The sequence below is a fragment of the Equus quagga genome, chromosome 9, assembly GCF_021613505.1.
Source record: "Equus quagga isolate Etosha38 chromosome 9, UCLA_HA_Equagga_1.0, whole genome shotgun sequence".
NCBI classification, from domain to species: domain Eukaryota; kingdom Metazoa; phylum Chordata; class Mammalia; order Perissodactyla; family Equidae; genus Equus; species Equus quagga.
In genome coordinates, this window is record NC_060275.1 from 41,464,633 (window position 1) to 41,489,895 (window position 25,263).

The window sequence follows — 25,263 nt, forward strand, 5'->3', positions numbered from 1 at the left end:
TTGGCTCTTCTCACATACTGCATCTTCAGATTCCAGGATTCTGCCATTTTTCCACGGTGAGAGAGTTTAACTTTTACAGTTCAATCAGGTATATAAATTTGACCTTCAGCCTTTTGCTTGCTGGTCACTGGCACACAAGCCTATCTTTTAAGTCCTATGCTTGTTCTCCTTTTTCTTATCTCTTTCCAGATAGGAAATCTCTCATCAGAGCAGATTACTGAAGATTGAAAGAATATCTTCACATTTTCCTAGTGTCTGCTAGAGCTTCATTTTCTGTGGGTTCGTGGTTTGTGATCTAGCTGACAGACCGTGGTTTGATCAGCTGTTCCGTCTTTCATCTCTTACTCACTGTCTGTTGGCCTCATTCTCTTAGATCAGCTTCCTCTTACATAGCAGGAAACTGGCGGGTCATGGTTTTCAGATTTGCATCTCAGAACTTTGTTCTAGAAAGGCACTGAAATTTCATCTCCTTGGTTCTGTGTTCAAAGATCCTAAGACTCTGACTGACCCATATTGGATCAGGTGCTCGTCTCTAACCTAATCACTCATAGCTGCTTATTCATGGTATCGAATGTGTGTGTGGGCCAGGGAGTGTTCTAAGCAGTTTGTACATTTATCTTACTGAAATCTGAAAATGGCAACATGAGCTAGGCACAGAGGAGAAACGATGTTGTCTTGCCCTATACCACAGAGCTAGTGCCTGTTGGAGCAATGATTTGAACTCAGCGTTTGACTTTGGTGCACTAAGCCAGTGCCCTCTATGCTATGTAACTTACTGAATCTGAAGATAATGGACCTAATGTAATAATAGCTCCAGGGCTCCCCAGGGACTGCAGCCCACAGGTTGCAAATGATTAGTTTAAAGATTTAAAATGACTGTTACAGAAGTAAGTTGAGTGGGTAAATCCCTAAGTGTGGTGAGAAAACATTACTCCCACCCCTCTGTGGATGCTGGAAGCAGTGTGCTGTGGCTGTGTGGTCGTCCAGAACCCCCTTGGCTGTTTGACGGTGGAGAGGATTTCCTCATGTCCTTTCACACCCTCTTTCGATCTGGCTCAGCTCGGGGAGGGATGGGAGCAGGTGTTCTCATATGGTCGCAAATGGGCCTGCTCTGTATGTGTGCACGAATCAGGCCATGCTGCTCTCTCGACTTGTCCCAGGGGTCTCTTGGGACATCAAGCTGAAAGATCCCTCCCAGCAACGGCGAAGGGTGAATGGGAGGGTAGCCACAGCAGCTGTATTTTCTTTTCTCTAGGTCTTTATAGATACTTGCATTTAAGTACTGCTGTAGGTTGCATATTGTAGGTCTTCTCACAATGACAGTGACATATTTCATACTAGGAGCAAAGCAAAAGGCAAGTTTTTGGATGTAACTTTTTTTTTCCTCTCTCTCTATCTTAGATTATCCTGAAGGCAATAATTCAAGTGATTATCTTGTTCAAACAACAACATATCTTCCGGAAAACTTCACATACTCACCATATCTCCCCTGCCCAGAAAAACTGCCTTACATGAGTAAGTGCCATCTGATTTTGACTTAACTGTTTGCTTGTATCATAATAAAATGATAAAAGTCACATGGTTTGAACCCACCATGCTCAAATCATTACTGTGGGTGTTTATAATGTTTATATTATGTAGCATGTTATTTGACTTTCTTTTTCCCCTTGGCAAAGCATTTTCTTGGAGGGGGAGGAGGATTGAGAAGCTGAAGAGAAAGCTTATCCCTTACCCAGAAGTATCTCTATTGTGAGTTTGCTTTGTATTCTTACAGGTGATTTTTAAATTATTTTTTACATAGATAGATGGGTGGATAAGTAGAAAATCATAATGTTTCAAAGGTTTTAAGAATTGATACAAATGGTCTTAAAATTACATTTCATTCTATAACTTACCTGCTTTACTTAATTTTTTGAGAAGTATGCATGTTGGTACATATGGATCTATTTATTTCCCTTTACTTTTGTATAGTACATCTTTGAATAAATGTACCACATTTCATTTACCTTTTTCGCTGCTGATGGAAATTTATGTTGTTTCCTCTTTTTTGCTATCACAAAGCAGTGCTGTAAGGAGCAATAGTCCAGATTTCTCTGTGAATATGTGCTTGGGGTTCATACCCAGAAGTGGAATAGCTGGTTAGGCTGGCTTGATTGTGCACCAAAGCAGCTGTACCAATTTCTATCCCAACAGCAAAGCATGAATGTACCACTCTGATATCGGAGGATTTTTTAATTTTTGCTCATCTGGTAGATAAAATAATGGTGTCTCATTTCTGTTTTCACTTTCCTCGTTACTAGTGGGTTTGAGTGACTTTTCATGTCTTTATGAGTGGTTTTCAGTTTTCTCTCCTGTGACTTGCTCAGTCATGTGCTTTATCAGTTCCTTATTAGTTAATTAGGTTTTTGTTTTGATCAGTGGGAGTTCTCTATAAATGTTCTGGCAGTGATCTGTTGTCTGCTGTACATGTTGTAACATCTTTTCACAGTCCCTGGCCTGTCTTTTCATTTTGTTTATGGAGTCTTTATTTTACAGCAGTTTAAAATTATGATGTCTCCAAGTGTATCTATCACTGTATATTAAAGGTTTCTGCTTTTTTTGTCTTAAGAAAGCTTTCCTTACCCCAGGGTCATACAAATACTCTCTTTTATTTTCTTCTACTAATTTTACAATTTTAACTTGTGTGTAATAGGAGGTAGGGATCAAGATATTACATTTTGACTGTTTGGGCTATATGTGGCTATTTTGACTATTTTTTTTCTTTGTATGTTCCCCCTGCCCTTCAATTTTAAGCAAAGTTTGTACATATAAGTTTGTATTTTGATTTTTATATTATTAAAAATTTAAATAAACATCTTTTTAATTGCTTGTTCATCCTTGTGTTCTGATGTCCTCAGTATCTCAGTAGGCTTTTTATGTCTTTACCTGAGTTTTCTTTATTGAGGAAATTAGCCTTTGCCTGTGATATTTGTAGGATTTTTTTTTCAGTTTGTTGTTGATAGGTAATTATGTATCTACAATAAAAAGAAAGATTTGCCTTTTAACATCATCTAAACCCATGGTTCTCAAACTTTGCGGAGCATCAGAATCACCTGGATGATCTTGTAAAGTGGAGTGCTGAGCCCGACCCTCTGAGTTTCAGAGTCAGTAGGTCTGGAGTGGGGTCTGAGAATTTTCATTTCTAGCAGGTTCCCAGGTGCTGTTGATGCTGATTATCCTTGGGCCACACTTTGAGACCCACTGATTAGAGTAGTGGGCCTCATTCCTAGCTGCACAGTTGCCTGGGAGCTTTTATAATTCTTAGGCCCAGCCCCTAAGTTTCTGATTTCATTGATCTGACATGGGGCCTGGGTATTGCTATTTAAAAAAAAATTCTTGGTTGATTCTAAGTTTCCTGTCTCCTTTCTGATCCATAATGGAGAATGAAGCTAGGATCTTTGTAGCTTTGTCTTTGTCATTACTTTGTTATTGCAGCCTAGTTTTCTAAAATTGAATGTTTTTGTCTGTGCACTACTGAAACCACTGAGTAATGGTCTGTTGAAATAGTGATTACAATAATTTCATTTTCATAATTTGCATACTCAGGGATTTATAGTTTTAGGAAGTCTCTCTGTTCTTGTTTTAGTTGCCATTTTCTTAATTAGTGCTTTATGAGTACTAATTAAACTCTGTTAAAAAGCATCTGCCTGCCAGACCTTCCTGCTAGCACACCCCTCCTCCGGTCCCACAACTCGTGGTGCTTAGTGGTTGTGTCCTGGTCGCTACTCACTGCCTTCTCATTGAACGTCTTGGTGCTACTGTTCCATCTCTCTGCCTGCTTCCTTCTATGGGAGAGGATCACACTCGTTTGGCCAGCTGCCTTTTCACAGAAGGCCTCCTTGTGGACTGCCAGCTTTGGGTCCAACACCAATCCCTTGTCCAGTTAGCTGTGGCCAGAGTGACGGGGTTATTTGCTAGAAAATATGGCCACATGCAGACAACTCCTTAGAAAGGGGCCATGGGTATAGCCAACACAATGAGGCTTCTGCCAACAGGGCCTTGCATGAGCCAACCAGGAGAAGCCCCTTCACTAGTTGTGTGACCTTTGCAAAGTGGAGCCTCAGTTTACCTATCTGTGCAATCTAGGATTATAATATCAATTTCAGAGTGTTGTGAGGATAAAATGAAGCACAGTGCTTGAAACTTGATAGATGTGAATTTGACATTCCCTCTCCTTCTCCTCATTTCTTGAATGGTGTAGCCAGGCTTTACCATGATCAAGGGAATGAGAAACCTAGGAGAAATGTGTAGGGTTAAGGAGTTTTGTACTTAGCTATGCATCCTTAATTTTTTTTTAACAGGATTATTTCCCATCGATGATAGAGAATAGCATAATAAAATACCTAAGTGTAAAATTTTATTATAATGTCATACAAAATAATTGAATGTGATACCTCCCCAAGTAATAGTTAAAGAAAGTCTGTGTAGTACTTAGCTGAAAACCATTCAAGTATGAATGATACTTAATTTTCCTGTAATCACCAAAAGTGAAGTTAAGGCTTAAAATTGGTGTGTGTGATTATCTAACTGTAACTTCTGTTTGATTTTTCTCTAGTGTAGCAGTGAGACTGCTGGCACTGGATTACCACAGAGAGAAAGTTTGAGCTTTTCCAAATGCAATACAGATAAGATTGATGGCATGAATTTCAGCAGTATTTTATATTCAGTCAATTACGCTCTGAAATCTGTTTTAATGTGTGTTATTTATACAATATCAGTAAATATTTCTTTGTTACTGTTTGCAGATTCTCCAGAGGGCAAATCTACTTTCAGCTTTGTTAAATTTACATGAGACTCTCCATGCTAACAAAGTAAAATAGAAATTTCACCTTATCTAGAGCTAAAAGGTACAAAATGCTTGGCATGGATGTTTTGATTTTCCTGGATGAGGTAGAGATAGAAAATGTCAGTTGTGCACTTTGCATTAAAATGAAGAAGACTTATCTGTAGCTTTCCTGTCTTTTAATTCTTATTCGAGTAGAACACATTTGCAGTGACTTTTATGCGTTCTGTCCTTATCATGAGTGGAATAGTTCCCTTGATGGTTAGAACTTGATAGTTCTGCAGTTGCTAGCCTTATGTACATAACAGAAACTACAAGGACTTTTTAAAGATGAGTTTAAATAATTCAAATGAAAATCAGCAAAGAGGGAAAAGATAAGCAAGTCAATTTCGTAAGAGCTCAAATAAGGCTTAATGTGACAAACCATCATGCCTGTATTTATTGAGAAAAGAGAGATGGGAGCCATTTTAGAGTAAATAAGCAGTTGTGGAGCAGTGGCTGCATGTGCGGCGGGCCCTTGTTGTTCTTAGAGGCAGACAGAGCAGACACAAAGCTGAGTGTGATCCCATGTCTGCCCACCAAAGCAGGTAGCACAGTCGGAGAGGGGCATTGGGCTAACTGCTTACAAAAGGGTGATTATAGGATGAAAGGGAGACTTCAGAGAGAGGGGACATTGAAACTGTGTCCTGCAAGATAGTTCAGTAGGTACGTGAGGGGAACAGCTTCAGAGCATGAAAGGCTCTGTATTGATTGGAATGAAGAGTGACCCTCTGTGTGGTGGGGCATGTGGGAAATGAGGCTGGATAGGGAGGTGAAGGGCCTTGTGTAGAGGACTAGTCAATCTTTGGACTGTGTGGGTGCCATGAATCTCTAGGCTTCCATGAGATGAGCTTCAGAGGGAGCAGAGCCCCTGAGCTTGTAGGCAACAGGTTGATTTATGGCCGTGTGTCTCTCTCTCTAAGATGAGGGTGCAGTTTTCCAAGAGTCTAGGGGCAAAAAAGGGTAAAACAACAAAAAACCAAAAATACTGCTTTAGAGGACATAATACTCATCTGCTTTAGGCAGATGAATGATGTGATAAGGATGGTATTTCAGAAAGGTCATTCTGATAAGAAGTTGAAAAATGGATGACAATGGGGAAGTACCAGAATCTGGGAGTACAGGGGTCCAAGAGAAATGACAAGGGCATGTGCTGAGGCTGTGGCATTGGAGAGAGGTGGAGGCACCAAAGAGAAGCTGTTGGGGTGCTGTTAGCTAGATGTGGTGACCAACTGAGAGATCTGGATTAATTTCCAGGCTTCTGGCTTAATCACCATTAAGTGAAACAAGTAATGCAGGATAAACTCTCATTTGGAGAATGGGGAAGTTAATGGGTTCAGTATTGGGTCTGTTTTGTGGAAAGCTCAGGAGAGTTAATTTGGGGTTTGAATTTCATCAGAAAGATCTGGGCTGGAAATAAGAGGAAGTGAGACTAGAAGAAGTCTAAGAGTGTGTTTGTGGAGCATCAGCACTTACGGGGCGAGGGGGTGTCAGTAGAAGATGGTGTCTCAGAGGCCAAGAAGGAGCCAGTGTTCTATCTTGTCACATACCTCAAAGAAAGCAGGTAGAATCATGAACTGTGAAAGGTCATTGAATTTGGGACATAGAAAAAATAATGGGACCACAGCAAGCACAATTTCAGTAGAGTGAGTGGTAGGGTAAGAAGCAATATACTGTCCTGAGGAGTGACTCAGAAGTGTCTAAAAACTAGTTGGTATAAAAAAAAAAGTTTGATGGAAAAGGAAAGGAGAATGGGGGTAAGGAATCTGTGGAAGAGGTGGGGTTAAGGAAAGAACTCTTTAGGAAGAGAGGAACTTGAGTGAGTTTTAGGTACTACTGAAAGAAACTGGAGAGAGGAGAGATGGGAAGTGTAAGGCAGCAGAAGGGAAGTGTCCATGGAGCCAGATTCTGGAGAAAGTGAGAGGAAACAAATAAATGCTCAGGTTCAAGAATTAGCCTTGGAAAATAGTAGGAACACCTCTTGCCCTGAGGCAAGAGTGTAGTTCATCTGGAGGTGAGGTGGAGAAAGTGAGTGTGGTTCATTTGGAGATGAGGTGGAGAAAGTTCTGGGGGTTCATGCCTGTTGCTTCTCTGTTCCTGATAAAGTAGGAGGCTACAGACATCTGAGGGGGTGGCCAAGAAGGACCGAGTAACTTGATAGGGAGGAGTAAATATTGAAGAAGTTATTGTAGTTATTGTAGAGAATGAAAAGTGGAGTCAACTAATCATAAATTAAAAGGTGACTAGCCGATTAGCCCAGAGCGTCCTCGTTCCATCCCCTGGGAGTCTAAATGCACAATAATGTGACACTTGTTTTTTTGAAAGCTTACTATGTTTGAGGCAATATATTAGGGACTGTCACCTAAATGGTGGCATTAACCTATGTGCTTATGTGATTTTCATTAGTGGTATTTATTGGGTGGAGAATTCGAGCGTGGAAATTTGTTGATCAGGTGTGGCAGGTCAGGAAGGGAAGGGAAATAAGAGTATTTCTGAGGGTATAGGTGTGTCTTAGTCTGTTTGGGCTGCTAAAACAAAAATACCATACACTAGATGGCTTAAACAACAAATATTTATTTCTCACAGTTCTGGAGGCTGGAAGTCTAAGGTCAAGCTGCCGGCAGATTCGGCATCTGGTGAGGGCCTGATTCCTGGTTCACAGATGGTCATCATCTTGCTGTGTCCCCCACATGGTGGAAGTGGTGAGGGATCTCTCTGGGATCTCTTTTATAAGGGCACTAATCCAATTTATTAGGGCTTCATTCTTGTGACCTAATCAGTTCCCAAAGGCCCCACCTCCGAATATCATCACACTGGGGGTTAGGATTTCAACATAGGTATTTTGGGGATGAGGGGACAAACATTCCATTGCAAGGTGCTATGATTGGGTGAAACTTACGGAGCTGTGTTTATCTAAGTCTGGCTCAGGGATGACCTATACCACACACAGCTGGGATGCTGGTTAAAAATGCAGGACTCTAAGACAAACCCCAGACCTATAAAGAAAGTCAGATTTCTCAATTGCAAACCGGAGAATAGAACTTGATTTGGTTTAAGAGGAAAAGGAATCCATGAAGGATAACAGTCAGCCCTCAGAAAACCTGGGTGACTACAGAGTTAGGTTCAGAGGCTGAGCAGCCAAAGCTAAGTCCAGAACTTTCCTGCTGCCCCTTGGCAGAGATTGCAACTCCCACCACTGGTGCTCAGATCTGGAGACAAGAGGTCCTACTCCTGTTGCCGCTGAAGCTGGAAGCTTCTGTTACCACTTTTACTGAAAGATAGTTTTTTGCAGTTCCCATGTCCTCATCTTGTTCACTTCTGCTTCAAAGTCTCCTGCAGGTGTATTTGGTCACGTGACTGCTCCTATCTGCTAGAGAGGTTGGGAGAGTTGGTTCTAGCTTCTTCCTCTGGGGGACAGTACTCAATGGTGGGCTGTTCAAGCAGCTGAAATGTGTTCAGATAAAACTAGGTGGCCACACGCATGACCCATGGGCAGCTACTGACAGAGAAGCTTTGGGAGTGGGGTCAGTGACCTCCATTCTAGACAGGCCTGCCTGGTGATTCTTAGCCACACCACCAAAATTAGCAAACTGCTTTATTAGGAGACCAGATAGACAGGAAAAATGGAGATATAGCAGGGAGAACTCTAAGCCAGAACTGACTGGCTTTCAACTCTGACGCTGCCAGTCGGTTCTAGGTGACACTGATGCTCAGGGTGTGGATACAGAGCTGGGTACAAAAGGATGATGTACAGAGAGAGGAGCGCACCTATCAGTGGACATGGCTGTATATTGGAAGGTGGTGTGGCTAAAAGTCATAAACTTCAAAGGAGGTAAATTTATGAAAGAAGGAATTAGGTGATTTTTTGTGAGGTATAGGTCTGAGTCTGCAGAATACGTTCTTTTATGCCTGGCTCTAAGATTATAGATCTAGGAAAGTGAGCAAGCACTTAGCAGAGTTTGAAAGAAGACTATTGGTTCACTTACGATGAGGAGCAGGGGTGGTATTCTAGAAAAAACATTAAGGTACAGGATTTGGAAATTTCTGGGCAATTGAATGGTTCCAGAAAACACATATGAAAAGGTGGGAGGAATATGTTACATTACATACCATATTTTCTCGACAAGACACATCATTAATTTTATAATGGCTTTTTGGGAACAACAAAGAAGCAGTACATTAAAGGCACACATTGTAGGGTATGTCCCTATGTCAGAATGCTAAAATGTGAATGAATATGTCTCAGAATTGACGAAATAGAGAAATAGTGGTTGTGGATTATGACTTTAAAGCAGGTTGTCAGCTTATCAATAGTCAGGGACTAGGAAAACAATTCGGAAGAATGTGATCATGGATATGAGGCCTCCAGGGGAGAACCAAAGGTTCACTGGATGGATTATAAGGCAAAACTGGAAACAGACAGCAAAAACTGTTAAATAGAGGTTCCAGTTAGTCATTCAGAGTCATTCAGCAAGAGAGAACCATAAGCAAGGGAGGAAAATGGGTGTTAAGAACTGTGTATTGTGGCCAAGATTAGGAGACAAGAACTTGGGCTGTCCCAGGGGGTTTATTTTGGGTCATCTAAATCTGGGACGGCTTTTGCACAAATGTCTTAAAGGCATTTTAGCACCTAATGGAGCCAAGGAGTGGAAATGCAGGGAGGAAGGAAGCGGAGAGAGAGGAGACAGGATTGGACATGGCCAGCTTTGCCATTCCTACTCATTCATTGGTCATCCATCCTATGGCCAGGTATTGCACTTGGCTTGGGGGTGTGTCACTAAAAACCACCCTATCTATGTTTAGAATACTCAGATTTGGTCATTTCAAGAATAGTTGAGTAAGAAATCATTTGTATAAGCAGAGGTTACAAAATTGCAGAAGTCAAGAAGCTGAAGTAAAGCATTGCAAATCAGCGGTTTCTCTTGTTGGCTTCAAAGGGAGCACTGGGTGACTGGGGCAAGATGACTCATGTAACCAGAGCTGTGCTCGGGCGACAGCCCAGTGGTTGGGAGAGGGAACATGCCATCTTATGGTAAAAATCATCTTCTGACTTTGGAGAGGAATTCACCCAAAGGGATATTTCTAGAGCAAATTCAGGCCTTTCTCTGATACTTTCCTCAGATCTTTGGGCTGTGCACATTTGAAACCTTGAGAGTAAAACAGTAAAAAAAAACCAAAGTGTCCAAAATTAGGCTTTAGATACCAAAAAATAGAAGTAGACCCCAAACTGAGTGAAGTAGTCATTTAAAGCTGTTGATTTATGGAAAAAAACAACTCCCTGGCTAGAGATAATATGCCTTAAATTTTACTTAAAATATAAGAAAAAATGTGAATACAGTAATTCATATGTTTATTAAATATTTATTTTAAGAATTATATTTTAATAGAAAAAAAGATATCCTAAGTTATGTCGTGTGACACGTTACAGTCCACACTACCTTGAGTATGTGGTTTGGGCCTGCGCTTACCTAATGGACCCCAGGCCCGTTTAGGTCCTGCTTCCCAAAGTGGGAGGCATTGTTGTGTGTTGTGCAAATTCAGCATTAGGAAATTACAGTAAATATCCTATCTAACCAGTGGTGCAGCTAAGTTATTTTCACACGGGTCAGAAGTAGTTTGGCACCCAGGCTTTGTTGCCAAGACTGATGAGTACCTTACAATTGACCCTCATTCTTCCACTTTACCCTCTAGCTGCGTGGCATCTCCCCTCTCTTTAGACACTTAGCTCTCCCACTCTTTCCTTTCTAACCCCAGGCCCACCTTCCAAATAGTGAAAGTCAGGATTTGATAAATTACATTGTTGACATTTGTGTGGTGATTGATTACACTGCTGGGTAAACGGATTTCAGCCAATATATCTATTTTTTCCACCTTTTAATCACTGATTGGGGAAATAGACCACGTGTTCTCACTGGGAAAAGAAAAAATCTCTGATGTAGCGCAGGTGCAGAGTGAAGACTGGGAGGTCTGCAGGGCTCTGGGTCCTTGCTCTTCAGTTGCCCTTGAAATGTCAGCCGGCGAAATAAAGGGGGCTGGCCTAGCTGACTGCTTACTTCTGGATGAAGTAAGATGCAGCCAGGCTGTATCCCCTTCTGGCTTTAGTGCACTGGAATGCTTTCTTGAGTGAAACCCAAAGGGGACACGCCATATGTAAAGGAGATGAAAGTAGCCTTAGTGGGTGCAACAGGGGGACGCCATCCTCCCTCTCCCAACCACAAGCTCACCTTGAGAGAGTGTTTCTACTGAGCACAGTTTGGAAACCACACCTCCGCTAGTTCATCTGCTCAGTGCCTCTTCCTGGCCGCTCTCTGTAAGGAGCCCTTTTCTCCTCCCCTCCCGTGCACAGGCTCTTCTCCCCAGCATCACCCCTCCCTCCCCCACCCCCACTAACTCGTGTTTATTCTTCCTCCTGTCTCTGATCATACTTTTACTGTTCCCAGTGGTGGCAGTGCCTGTCTTGGATGCCTGTCCCACCCCTCCTCCCATCCGCTCCCCTAAAAAAGTAGTGGTGTTGCTCTTACTCCTAGCATGACAACCTCATGGCACTGGGTCACCTTTAGCCTTCAGCCAGCAAGTTATTAGGATTTCAGAACAAAGAGCAGTAAGCCCACAGGAGAGCTGCTCAGGGACTATGAGGAATGTGGGTGGGGGGCAGCCAGGAGGGAGGTGACCTTCGGGTGCTTCAGGCCTCAGGGGGAGTCATGATGGACCTGGAGGCCCTGTCCATTGAGGAGAAAGATACAGCGCCTGCCTCTTAATTTGCCAGCACATGTGTGCTGGAGATGAAAATTAAACTGCAAATGATACTGGAGAAAACTGCTGACAATAGTGATGGTTACTGCTGTTGAAGCAATAAAGCTGGAAAAAAGGCAAAAAAATGGTTTAACAGTGCATCAAGAATACCGACTTTAGTTACTTATATGAACTGCTTATTATTTATCCTAATTACTATCATTTTAGCAGTGTTGCATGCCATTAAATGCATCAGGTTTATTTGAATTTTATTTGATTACAGTGCTAGACTGTGTTTTTGTCAGCTGAGTCATGATAGTCTGTGCTTGGGTTGACTGATCAGTCTTACATTTGACCTGCTCTTTCTTCACAAGTTCATTGGTTACTCTTTCTTTCAGGTAAATCTGACCTTTCTAAGATTAACTGCTTTGCATATCTTGTCACACTACAGAGTGGGTATTTGGTTATAAAATCCCGAAAACATTGACAGTGGAATAGGCAGACATCAGAAGATTGCAGGTTTTTTTCCCCAGCTTACTCTGTGAAACATAGGCATTTGCATTTTAAAATACTTCTTTCTAGCATGCCTCAGTGCCTAGTGGAAGCCGCTGATGTTCCTGCCTGGTTAGGATGAAGAGGGATGGGAAGTGAGGCGACTGTGGAAGGCTTATAGAATATAGAATAGCAGGAGAGGAAGGGGCCTCCCTTGAGAAGAACTGAATGTTTTATGTGTGAAATCAAGGCTACTGAAGCCTAGAAAACTTAAAATGGAAACCTCAACATTTGTTGGTTTCTATTTTATGAGATGAGGAGGTTAGAAAGAAGAAGTTAGTTCTGTTAGGGGTTTTTTTGTATGTGAAGAAGATTGGCCCTGAGCTAACATCTGTTTCCAATCTTCCTCTTTTTGCTCGAGGAAGATTGTTGCTGAGCTAACATCTGTGCCAGTCTTACTCTGTTTTATGTGGGATGCCACCACAGTGTGGCCTGATGAGCAGTCGAGGTCTGCACCTGGGATCTGAAACTGTGAACCCCGGGCCGCTAAAGTGAAGCACGTGAACTTAACCACTACACCACCAGGCTGGCCCCTACTCCTGTTAGTTTTTAGTTCTGTTTTTTATTGAGTTAATGAAAATGATCTTCCATCCAAGTTTCATTCCAACTTGTATACATTAGAAAAACTAACAGTAAAGACATCTCCAGTAATACCATATACTTGTTAATTTGGAGAGTGAGTAGCTAGTAGACCGTGAACATCTTCGAAGTCCATGGTTTTTCAGTTTTTCATATCAAGGGGATACGTGATAGGTGCTCAAAATAGATTGCTTGAATTGTGTTTACAACTTTTCTCTCTTAAGAAATGTCAATAATAGATGACATTTATTAAGCCTGCCGGCACGTACTCGATCCTTCACACGTGCTGTTTTGTCTGATGGATACAACCATGTTGGGAGGCTGGCATTGCCATCTTCTTTTACAGATGAGGAAACTGAGGCACAGAGAAGTTAATTTCCCCAATAGACAGAAGCTACGATTCAGCTCCCAGTCTGCTTCATTAACTCTTTGTACTGTGCTGTCATGTCCCCCATGTTGACTATGTTGAAATTAAAAATAGTTTTAAGATACTTGAATAGTTGTTAAATTGCAATGATGTGCTAAGTTATAATGACGTGCAAACATTTCCCAAAGAATATTAAAATATTCAGTATATTACTCAAAAGCAAGAGGCTTAAAAAATTTGATTTTCTTTGATTTACCAAAGGTAATAGGGTGACCATATAATTTTATCATCCAAACTGAAACTGAAAGGAGGTGATCTTAATGATTATGTGGTGACAACAGAAATAAATCACACTGTCCTAAGTTATGCCATCATCCTACTGATTATCTGTCTTCATCTTTGAGGCAAAAAATTTTAAAACAATTCTTCATATTTTTGACTTTCTAGGAGGATTTCTCAATGTCAATGTAAGTGAAGTCAGTTTTGATGAAATTCATCAACTTTTCTCCAAGGATTTAGATATTGAGCCAGGAGGTCACTGGAGACCTAAAGACTGTAAACCCAGATGGAAGGTGAGGTGAATTTTTTCATAAATAATGTGACTATTCATAGCATTTGAGGAAAAGTGTGCTTGATTCAGAATATATAGTGAAATACCTTTTAAGTCTTGATCAATTTAAGACATCAGAATTTTTGTATTTAATGCATGGGTATTCACAGTTCACATGTGATTTAATAGTGTCGCTTTTAAAGACTGTAACTGAACCTCTGTGTATACAAAATATATGTTCATGTGTTCAGTCTCTTAGAAATCCTGGTAATAAACACCTCTCTTGAGACTGGCTTGGAAAACAGATTTTTGTTCTGTTCTGTTCTGTTTGGACGACAGGCTGTGATCTCTGCCTCCTGTAGCTGTCCCTGATGATTACTGACCCCTGCGGGCATAGATAGCCCCACCGAGTCCTGGACCCAGGAGGACTCATGGGGAGGGTATTAATATCCTGATTTCCAGTTGAGTCTGGCATTGGGGTTTTCAAGCTCTGTTCCTCAGAGTGTCGAATTCTAAAGAGGCCGCTCAGAGGTCACCAGGACACAAAAAGGAGGACTTTGGACCCTTTACCTCTGTTTTAGAAAGCAGAGCACAAGCTTTTTATCTTTGCGATATGTCAGAATTCTACTTAATGTTTTGTTTGAGAAACTGTAAGGGAGTGAGCCTGCCTCCCCTGCTTAAAAACAATTGAAAACCATAGTGTAGACCAGACTCGATCTCAATACTGTGAAATTGGTTCATAGTGCATATTCATGTAATGTTGTTATGTTTGAGTAGGAAATAGCATTTATATAATCAAGTGAAAACTACACATGATGAAATCAAATGTTATGTCCTAAAGGATTGTGACATCCTTAATCTGGGAATCGTTTTCAATTTCTCTTTTAAAGTATTGGTATTCTGCTAAAATATTTATCTTTTGGTATAAAAAAAAATCGTTTCTGGGAAGTAGAGTCTTACGCTCTTAAACTTATGATAAAAGCGCTCGGAGTTAATTGGCCTTGAACTCTGTGTGTTTGGGGGTGTGTATTATTTATATCTGTATCCCTAACACAGACCTGTTATTTTGTATGAGATAAGCCCTAAACCCAGTTTTGTTGAATTGAGTTTATGAGACTAATAAATACCTTTTGGGCCTTGTTACAAATTATTAAATAAATGTTTGGGTTTTTTGCCTCAGACAAGTTGTAAAGCTGCTGAAATGGATTCCAGTATAAATTTTGGGAAAACATTCCGTTTTACAGTTGTCTTATGCTATTTCCCAGAGCAGATTCGTTTAATAAAATGAATCTGTTCATGTTTCATGATTGATTTTCCTCACATTTGTATATAAAATATGGCCCAATTTATGTAATTCCACTTTTAAAAAATATCCTGGGTGAGTAAATTATTTTTCTTACTTGGATTGTGAGTATATTTGTTGAATGCTAAAGGAAGAAAAAGCATACTCAATCGCAAGGCTGTGGGGTAGCATGGAGGTTGGTCCTTAGATGTGTGTTCGTTTAGAGTAGTGTGAACCCCTCGGGTGTGCTCTGTTGGTGTTACTGATAGAATAATTTGGGATCAGAAAAATAAAGTATTCTTGTCCTTTCTGCAGTTATCTGTATCAGATGTTGGACTTTACCTTTTATGGTTTGTTTTCTTCTGCTCTTTTTCTAGGCGAGAGGTATATTGCACATAAGTAGTTGCTACTTAGAGATTTTAGTACACCATAAACTCCATGTGGATCAGTAGGTAACGGTATTGAAAGTGGAGTTCCCTGGAGCAGGCTAATTCAGGAATCTAAAAATTAGCTTATTTTATTTAGGAACTATATGGTAATGCTGCTCTTATTTCAATCTTGCACAGACCCTTCTCAGATTGCCATCTCTAGTTCTGAGCTGTGCAGCTAAAGGTATGAGAGGAGATTTGGAGATCGTTCAGGGTTGACCTGTAATTGCTGTATTTAATTAAATGACCTCTCTCCCCCTGCCTGTTTATATTCTAATCTTCTAATCTTGGAACAGAGAGAGGGTAAAGAAGAAATAACTAGGTTTATGTTCAATGTCTGCTACCAATTTGATTCTTAATATTTGAGGTTCTTTTACTTTTTTAAAAAAAGCCATCAATTAAGTAAGTTGATGACCAATTAATTGGAACTGAGATCTTCTAAAACAAATGATTTTAGCAATTCCTAGGTATTTCTGAACCCTGCAGGTTCTAGTGGAAGATTCAGCATAGGTTGCATGCCTTATAGAGACAAACTTATTTCTAAAAGAAAGAGAAGATGGACATGTTTACCTGTGACATTGCTTTTCTATTCAGGGTTCAAGTGGAGGTCTAAACAACTTTGATCTAAAACCTAAATAAAGGCTTAAAGAACCAGGCAGCTGCTTGATGCTCTGATCTACTCAGGCCTAGAGTTCCATTTCTAGTCTAAGGTTCTTCAAAGATGAGTCTTAGCCACCTGTTTCGGAACTACCTGGGGTGTTTGGAAAAATGAAGATTCTTGAACTCAGTCCTCAGATATTCTGATTCTATTGGTGGGAAGGGACAAGAACCTGAATTTCTTGTACAGTGCCTCCCATTTGAGAAGCTCCTATAGGCACTAGAAATGATGAGGGGGGAGGAAGATGGAACTGAAAACGCCTTTGGAGAATGAGAGCTTGGTAGCTTCTACTTTGTTCTGTCTTAGTGGCAGATAGCTATTGCACCCTTAATGTGGCAAGTCTGAAGCCATGTCATTTAGGGACACTGGAGCTGGTGGTGTGCTTGAAGTTTGAAAGTAGGACTCAAACTTGATGGGGGAAATTTATGTGGTAAACATTTTTCTTGCTTATCTCCTCATGGTGAGTATAGGAGAAAATAAGCAAGGAATAAAAATAGGTGCATAAATTCAGGAAGATTAGTAGTTTTAAAGGGGGAACAAACTGAATGGGATAATTTTGCTTGAGCAACAGCTAGTGAGGAAAGATTCATGAAGATGAAGTGTTTTTTGAAAGATAATGACCAGATGTTCTCTGTCTGCTAGAGATACATTAACAGGAGAGTGGTTCAAACAGCAAATTAGGTCACATATAAGAAAGACTGTCCTGAAACAAAGGCTATTAAATCTCGAAATAAATTATCACAGGACGCTGAGATCTTTTTCTCGACAATAAGTTGCAAACTTGAGAGTGTCGTTCCACAGCCACATGGAAGGATGTGCCAAATGAAATTTTAAGATTCTGTTTAGCCTTATTTTAATGAAAACTTTGCTTTAGGCATATCATTCAAAATCTTTGATAATTGTCTCATTAAAATGTGGACACATTTGCTATTAAAATGGCAGTTTAGCTTATTTGAAATTGCCATGACACTGGTAATTTCTTTCTCTTATAACATTCTCAGTTTCCTTATAAGATTAAAAAACCCCAACTCTTAATATTTTAAATGCTTCATGGAAGAAATTGCCATAATAGGGGCTATGACTTTGCCTTTGTTTACTCTTATATGTTCAACTCATCATTCAGCCTCATTGTACAGTTGTGCATCCCTTAACGATGGGGATGCATTCTGAGAAATGCATCATTAGGCGATTTCATCGTTGTGTGAACAACATAGAGTGTACTTACACAGATCTAGATGATGTGGCCTATATACCTAGCTTTGTGGTACTATTTTGTGGGACCACTGTTGTATGTTGTTGACTGAAACATTGATGTGGCACATATTTAATTAATATGAATTGTCTTTAATATGGACTCTGCAGCTATTTAATACTTCTTCCCTTAAATATCTTTAATTCTCCTTAACTGCTTTTATAGCCCATTTATGTTATGTCACAGGTGGCCTACGTGTGGCCAAATTCAAAACCAGGAAGGACAAGCTCTACCCTTAGTTGGCTAGAAGTCATCCCACTGATAGACTTTAGATAAGGTCAGGATCTGTACTCACCATCGAAGTCCTTTCTCTCCTTTTACTTCTCATAGCAGTTTCCTATCCTAAGAGTAAATGTAAGGGTCCCTGAACTGCTTTGGGAGTTGTATTGGTTTGGGAATTGCTTTAATACAGCAATAGTTGATACTGAGGCCCATCAGCAAGTCCCTGATCAGTAGGAAGAGTCTAGCTCTAACAGTGGCCATCGTGTGGGGGTATGGAAGGGACTTTTAGATGTGGGTTCAGCAGTGCTCTGGCAGCCCCGTGGTCCTCAGGTTCATAAGCCAAGAGACACCTTATGGGGCAAACCAAAAGGTAATAGGATCCAAAGTGGGGCTGGCAGGAGCACCAGAACTTTTTTAGTTCCGCTCACTTACCAAATGTAAAATAATGTAAGCATGAAAATATCAGCCTCGTAGCAGCCATACTCTCTTTATTTTTCTGTTATCCCATCAACATCAAGGGAAAGTTAGTGGTGGAGTTTCTAGTTGGATTTCTTTGATTTTACTAAATCATCTTTGTTCTCTTTTTAAATAAAACTATTTTAATAATTTAAAATTTTCTCTCTTTATGATCCTGGTAATGTAAAATACACAGGTGAATATTACTATTTTCTGTTAACTATATCTAGTGTCATGTCCTGATCTTACAAGTAGGATTGGTTCTAAACCTGTGCACCATCAATTATTTGCATTTATTCACTCATTAGTAAAATTTATTTGGTATAGGTGAAATTTTAATAAATCCTAGATTTAATGTTCTACATAATTTTCTGTTATAATCAGTTTAGATTGTATTTAAAAATCCAGAATATAGAATGACACAGATATTTTAATTAGATATATTTTGACTGTTAATGTTCTTTGAAAATCTAATGATTTTGAATGTATAATCTGTAGAAAACTTGTTTTAATTTCAATTTTTATTATAAAAGTCACAATTTTAATAAAGCCAGCTTACCTCAGAAATTGCCAAGAAAAGTAATGTTTATAAAGCTTTTTAAGTTTTTCAGGGGCAAACTCTGAATTGTATGGTGACTTAGCTTGTGTGACAGAGTTTGGATCCAGGAAATAGAGGATTTGAGTAATTGATAATTGATAATTATTTATTGTCAATTGATAATTATTTATCCCCATATTATTTTAACACATTTTGTATAGATGGGTGTTTTTTAGTCTTGATTTTGAGAGTCCCAATAAATGTTTTTTTCCTATTAGAAGAAAGATTGACCTGAGAAACCATTTTAATTTCCATATATGTGTTTTTTCTTTTATTTGGATCAGGTAAAAATAAATTTCTTTGATTTATAAAGGACAAAGTTCTCTGTTTTATGTGTTACTTACATGATCTTTTTTGTTCAACTTAACGTTTTAACATAATTTCGTTATCAATTTTATTTTAAACTGAGCATTATCCTACCACTCAAACATATTTTAATGTAGCAAAATTTTAACAAAAATTTAATTGTGTATTTTGATTAAATGAAAAATACTATATTAGTATAATTATAAAACTTCATGTATGTTCCATGATATTTTTGTTATATTTCTTGAAAATATCTCTAGGCCAGGTAAGCTGTGTGTAGGATAATCGATATTTAAGTGGAATCTCTCTTAAGCTCAATTTAAACACCGTAAAGTTATTATGATCTAATTTAAAACCTTGAAGTTACTCTTGACATGTCCTTCTCCCTCACCACTCATATCCCATCCGTAAACAAATTCTGTTAATTTTACCTCTTAAAAGTTTCAAAAATCCGTGTCTCTGTCTCCTCCTCCACCCTCATCTCAGTTCAAGCTACTATTGCCTCTTGTCTCGACTGTTGAATTAATTTACTAACCAGCTCTCTGAGTTCATTTTTGGTTTTCTACAATCTACTCTCCATAGTAGTCTTTGCCATCACCAAATCTGATTTTATCGCTCTTTTAAAATCTTTCAGTGGCTTCCCATAGTGTTCATAGGATAAAGACCACAATTCTTAGAATGACCCTCAGAACGCATTTATATCTCCCAGGTTCACAAGACCATAAGTGGCATGAAGGCAAGGGCCATATCTGTTTTTGCTTACAGTTGTATCTCTGGTGAGAAAATTCATAAGGGTGTGACTTTAAAACCATCAGAAATTGTTAAGCATCAGTTTTTGTCTTTACGTCTAGGGCTTGCTGCTGTATTATTTACATGCGTGACTATTTTGTTTTAAAGGTGGCAGTTCTCATTCCTTTCCGTAATCGCCATGAACATCTTCCAATTTTTTTCTTGCACCTGATCCCAATGCTCCAGAAACAGCGGCTGGAATTTGCCTTTTATGTCATTGAACAGGTGAGAACAATTTTCCAAAATGGTCACTAAGTGCAACTTAATAAACTCTTAGATACGATTTGATCAAAAGATTTGTTAAAAAATGCTTAGCTGAAGGTTCATCAGGTAACTCAAATCTTCGGTTTTATGTTTAGGTAAAATAACATTTTGGGTTGAGCCTGTCAGTGCATACAGTAGTGCCTCCTCATCCAAGGTTTCACTCTCTGCAGTTTCACTTACCCGCGGTCAACCGCGGTCCGAAAATATTAAATGCAAAATTCCAGAAATAAACAATTGATAAGTTTTAAATTGCATGCTGTTCTGAGTAGCATGATGAAATCTTATACCATCTCAGTTATCAGATTGACTGTCACAGTATCGCAATGCTTGTGTTCAGGTCACCCTGATTTACTTAATAATGGCCCCAAAGTGCAAGAGTAGTGATGCTGGCAGTCGGATATGCCAAAGAGAAGCTGTAAAGTGCTTCCTTTAAGTGAGAAGGTAAAAGTGCTCCACTTAAGAAAACAATCGAATGCTTGAGTTGCTAAAATCTACAGTAACTTTTATTACAGTATATTCTTATAATTGTTCTGTATTATTATTTATTTTTGCTAATCCCTTACTGTGCCTAAGTTATAAATTAAACTCTATTGTAGGTGTGTATGTGTAGGACAAAACACAGTGTATATAGAGTTTGGTACTATCCTTGGTTTCTGGCATCCACTGGGGGTCTTGGAACACATCACTTGTGGGTAAGGGGGGACTACTGTATAATACATTTTGTTAATCCATTTATCAGTTGGTGTGTTCCTATCATTTTTAATCATCTTATGTCTTACTTAAGTGAAATATTTTTCTCTAATTATTCTTCATATTATCAGCTAATTTTTTCTCTGTAAATATTTTTCTCATCTCAGTATTTCATATGCACAATTTCTTTCAGTCTTATTTGAACCCTTTGGAGATGTTTTCCATACTTCTGGTTTTTCCCCACTGTCATTACCTAGTTTTACATTTAAGACGTCATCTTTAATTTCTTTCTTGGTCTTTTCTCCACCCTACCTCCCAAACACTAGGACACTTGCTGAATTTTATGACTGATTTCTACTTCTTTTCTTTGTTTTTGAGGAAGATTAGCCCTGAGCTAACATCTACCACCAATCCTCCTCTTTTTGCTGAGGAAGATTGGCCTCCACTGATTTCTATAGAGCATTTCTAAAATGATGCATTTTGATCATGTTTCAAATACATTGTTATTTGGATACTTTTGGGGTGTGTGTGTTTGTTTGTTTGGTGAGGAAGATTGTTGCTGAGCTAACATCTGTGCCAGTCTTCCCCTATTTTATGTGGGACACCTGCCATAGCATGGAGTGATGAGTGGTGCTAAGTTCACGCCTGGGATCTGAACCTACAAACCCCAGGCTGCCAAACTGAGCATTAACTTAACCACTTTTGGTTAAGTTTTGGATACTTTTGGTTTTGATTTTTGATGACCTCATTTTATCCTGATTGTTCCTTTTTACTTACACTAAACCTGACTAAAAATGTATTTCCTTATTTATCAGTAGACAGAAAGTGACCTAGTTTATATTATTAGATGTTTCCGTTGTGGTTTTTTTTGGGTAGAAAATAGTGAAATTTTGTTCCTAAGATTGTTATCTTTAGTATATTTTCCCAGTTCCTTTGTGGCTTATTCTAGATCTGCTTTTTATTTTATTTTATTATAACTTCTCATTCTTAACTTTTTGCCCCTATTTTTCCCCCTGGAAATACTTAGTATTTAATATAACTTCTTTGTATGTAAATCACTCTTTTAAGCTTTGTTCCCTGTGCATATAATGATGTATATAGTGCATATGTACTTTTTACTGTAACAACCTATAGTGTGAAAATTGACTTTTTAAAAAAAATTTGAGTTCATGATAGTTTACATCCTTGTGAAATTTCAGTTGTACATTATTTCTTGTCTGTCACCACATAGGTGCTCCCCTTCACTCCCTGTGCCCATCCCCCACCCCCCGTCCCCTGGTAACCCCTGAGCTGTTTTCTTTGTCCATGTGTTTGTTTATATTCCACATATAAGTGAAATCACATGGTGTTTGTCTTTCTCAGTCTGTCTTATTTCACTAAGCATCCTTCCCTCCAGGTCCCTCCATGTTGTTGCAAATAGGATGATTTTGTCTTTTTTTATGGCTGAGGAGTATTCCATCGTATGTATGTATACCACATCTTCTTTATCCAATGATTAGTCTCTGGGCACTTGGATTGTGTCCATGTCTTGGCTATTGTGAATAGTTCTGCAATGAACATAGGGGTACGTATGTTACTTTGGATTGTTGATTTCAAGTTGTTTGGGTAGATACCAATAGTGGGATAGCGGGGTCATATGGTAGTTCTACTTTTAGTTTTTTGAGGAATCTCCATGCTGTTTTCTATAGTGGCTGCACCAGTTTGCATTCCCACCAACAGTGTATGAGGGTTCCCGTCTCTCTACACCCTCTCTGACATTTGTTATTTTTAATCTTAGTGATTATAGCCATTTTAACAGGCATAAGGTAGTATCTTAGTGTAGTTTTGATTTGCATTTCCCTGATGATTAGTGATGTTGAACATCTTTTCATGTGTTTATTGGCCATCTGTATATCTTCTTTGGAAAAATGTCTGTTCATAGCCTCTGCCCATTTTTTGATCGGGCTGTTTGTTTTTTTGTTGTTCAGTTGTGTGAGTTCCTTATATATTATGGAGATTAACCCCTTATTGGATATATGATTTGCAAAAATTTTCTCCCAATTGGTGGGTTGTCTTTTTGTTTTGATCCTAGTTTCTTTTGCCTTGCAGAAGCTCATTGGTTTGATGAAGTCCCACTTATTTATTTTTTCTTTTGTTTCCCTTGTCTGAGAAGACATGGTATTCGAAAAAATCCTTTTAAGTTTGATGTCAAAGAGTGTACTACCTCTGTTATCTTGCAGGAGTTTTATGGTTTCAGGACTTATTTTCAAGTCTTTGATCCACTTTGAGTTTATTTTTGAGTATGGCATAAGATAACGGTCTATTTTCATTCCTTTGCGTGCAGCTGTCCAGTTTTCCCAACACCATTTATTGAAGAGACTGTCTTCATTGTATGTTCTTGGTACTTTTGTCGAAGATTAGCTGTCCGTATATGTGCTGTTTTATTTCTGGGCTTTCAGTTCTCCATTGATCTATGTGTCTGTTTTTGCAGCAGTACCATTCCGTTTTGTTCACTATGGCCTTGTAGTACATTTTGAAGTCAGGGATTGTGATGCCTCCAGCTTTGTTCTTTTTTGCTCAGGATTGCTTTAGCAATTCGGGGTCTTTGGTTGCCCCATATGAATCTTAGGATTCTTCGTTCTGTTTCCGTGAAGAATGTCATTGGGATTCTGGTTGGGATTGCATTGAATCTGTAGATTGCTTTGGGGAGTATGGACATTTTAACTATGTTTATTCTTCCTATCCATGTGCATGGAGTCTCTTTCCAGCTCTTTATGTCGTTATCTATTTCTTTCAATAATGTCTTAGAGTTTTCATTGTGCAAGTCCTTCACCTCCTCAGTTAAATTTATTCCTAGGTACTTAATTTTGTTGCGATTGTAAATAGAATTGTATTAAGTTCTCTTTCTGTAAGTTTGTTATTAGAGTACAGAAATGCAACTGATTTTTGTAAGTTGATTTTGTATCCCACCACTTTACTGTAGTTGTTAATTATTTCTAATAGTTTTCCAATGGATTCTTTAGGGTTTTCTATATATAAGATCATGTCATCTGCAGACAGTGAGTTTCACTTCTTCACTCCCTGTTTGGATTCCTTTTATTCCTTTCTCTTGCCTAATTGCTCTGGCCAAAACCTCCAGTACTACGTTGAATAAGAGTGGTGATAGTGGACACCCTTGTCTTGTCCCTGTTCTCAGAGGGCTGTTGTTCAGTTTTTCCCCATTGAGTATGATGTTGGCTGTGAGTTTGTCTTATATGGCCTTTATTATGTTGAGGTAATTTCCTTCTATCCCCATTTTGTTGAATTTTTATCATAAATGGCTATTGGATATTGTAAAATGCTTTCTCTGCTTCTATTGAGATAATCATGTGGTTTTTATTCCTGATTTTGTTAATGTGATGTATCACATTGATTGATTTGCAGATGTTGAACCATCCCTGAGTCCCTGGTATAAATCCCACTTGATCATGATGTATGATCTTTTTGATGTATTGCTGTATTCGGGTTGCCTATATTTTGTTGAGGATTTTTGAATCTATGTTCATCAATGATATTGGCTGTAGTTTTCCTTTTTTGTGTTGTCCTTGTCAGGCTTTGGTGTCAGAGTGACGTTGGCCTCATAGAATGTGTTAGGAAGCATTCTGTCTTCCCTACTTTTTGGAATAGCTTCAGAAGGATACGTATTAAATCCTCTCTGAAAGTTTGGTAGAATTCCCCAGAGAAGCTGTCTGGTCGTGGGCTTTTATTCTTTGGGATGCTTTTGATTATAGTTTCAATCTCTTTACTTGCGATTGTTCTATTCAGATTCTCTGTTTCTTCTTTTTTTTTTTTTAAAGATTGGCGCCTGAGCTAACATCTATTGCCAATCTTCTTTTTCTTTTTTTTTTCTCCTTCTTCTCCCCTGAAGCCCCCCAGTACATAGTTGTATATTCTAGTTGTGAGTGCCTCTGGTTGTATTATGTGGGACACTGCCTCAGCATGGCCCGATGAGTGGTGTCATGTCCATGCCAAGGATCTGACCCCACGAAACCCTGGGCTGCTGAAGTGGAGCAGGAACTTAACCACTCAGCCACAGGGCCGGCCCCTCTATTTCTTCTTGATTCAGCTTTGGGAGGTTGTAAGAGTCTAAGAATTTATCCATTTCCTCTAGATGATGCATTTTGTTGGCATATAGTTTTTCATAGTATTCTCTTATAATCTGTTGTATTTCTGTGGTGTCTATTGTTATTTCTCCTCTTTCATTTCTGATTTTGTTTATCTGGGCTTTCTCTCTTTTTTTCTTTGTAAGTCTGGCTAGGGGTTTGTCAATTTTATTTATCTTCTCAAAGAACCAGCTCTTTGTTTCATTGATCCTTTCTACTACCTTTTTTGTTTCAATGGCATTTATTTCTGCTCTGATTTTTATTATTTCTCTCCTGCTGACTTTGGGCTTTGTTTGTTCTTCTTTTTCTAATTCAATTAGGTGTAGTTTGAGGTTGCTTATTTGGGATTTTTCTTGTTTGTTAAGGTGAGCCTGTATTGTGACGAATTTCCCTCTTAATACGGCTTTTGCTGCATCCCATATGAGCTGGTATGGTATGTTTTCATTTTCATTTGTCTCCAGCTATTTTTTGATTTCTCCTTTAATTTCTTCAATGATCCATTGCTTGTTCAATAGAATGTTGTTTAGTCTCCCCATCTTTATCCCTTTCTCAGCTT

General features: G+C 39.0%; 1 protein-coding gene across 2 annotated transcripts in view; it reads left to right on the forward strand.

Annotated features, from left to right (window-relative positions):
• Nucleotides 1-25,263, forward strand: part of B4GALT6 (beta-1,4-galactosyltransferase 6) — a 79,222-nt gene that overhangs the window by 31,163 nt on the left and 22,796 nt on the right. For both annotated transcript variants that reach the window (XM_046672051.1, XM_046672050.1), the window contains exons 3-5: nucleotides 1,402-1,515; nucleotides 13,539-13,663; nucleotides 19,741-19,857. In XM_046672051.1, the coding sequence (XP_046528007.1) occupies nucleotides 1,402-1,515; nucleotides 13,539-13,663; nucleotides 19,741-19,857 (356 nt within the window). The remainder of the gene's footprint in view (nucleotides 1-1,401; nucleotides 1,516-13,538; nucleotides 13,664-19,740; nucleotides 19,858-25,263) is intronic.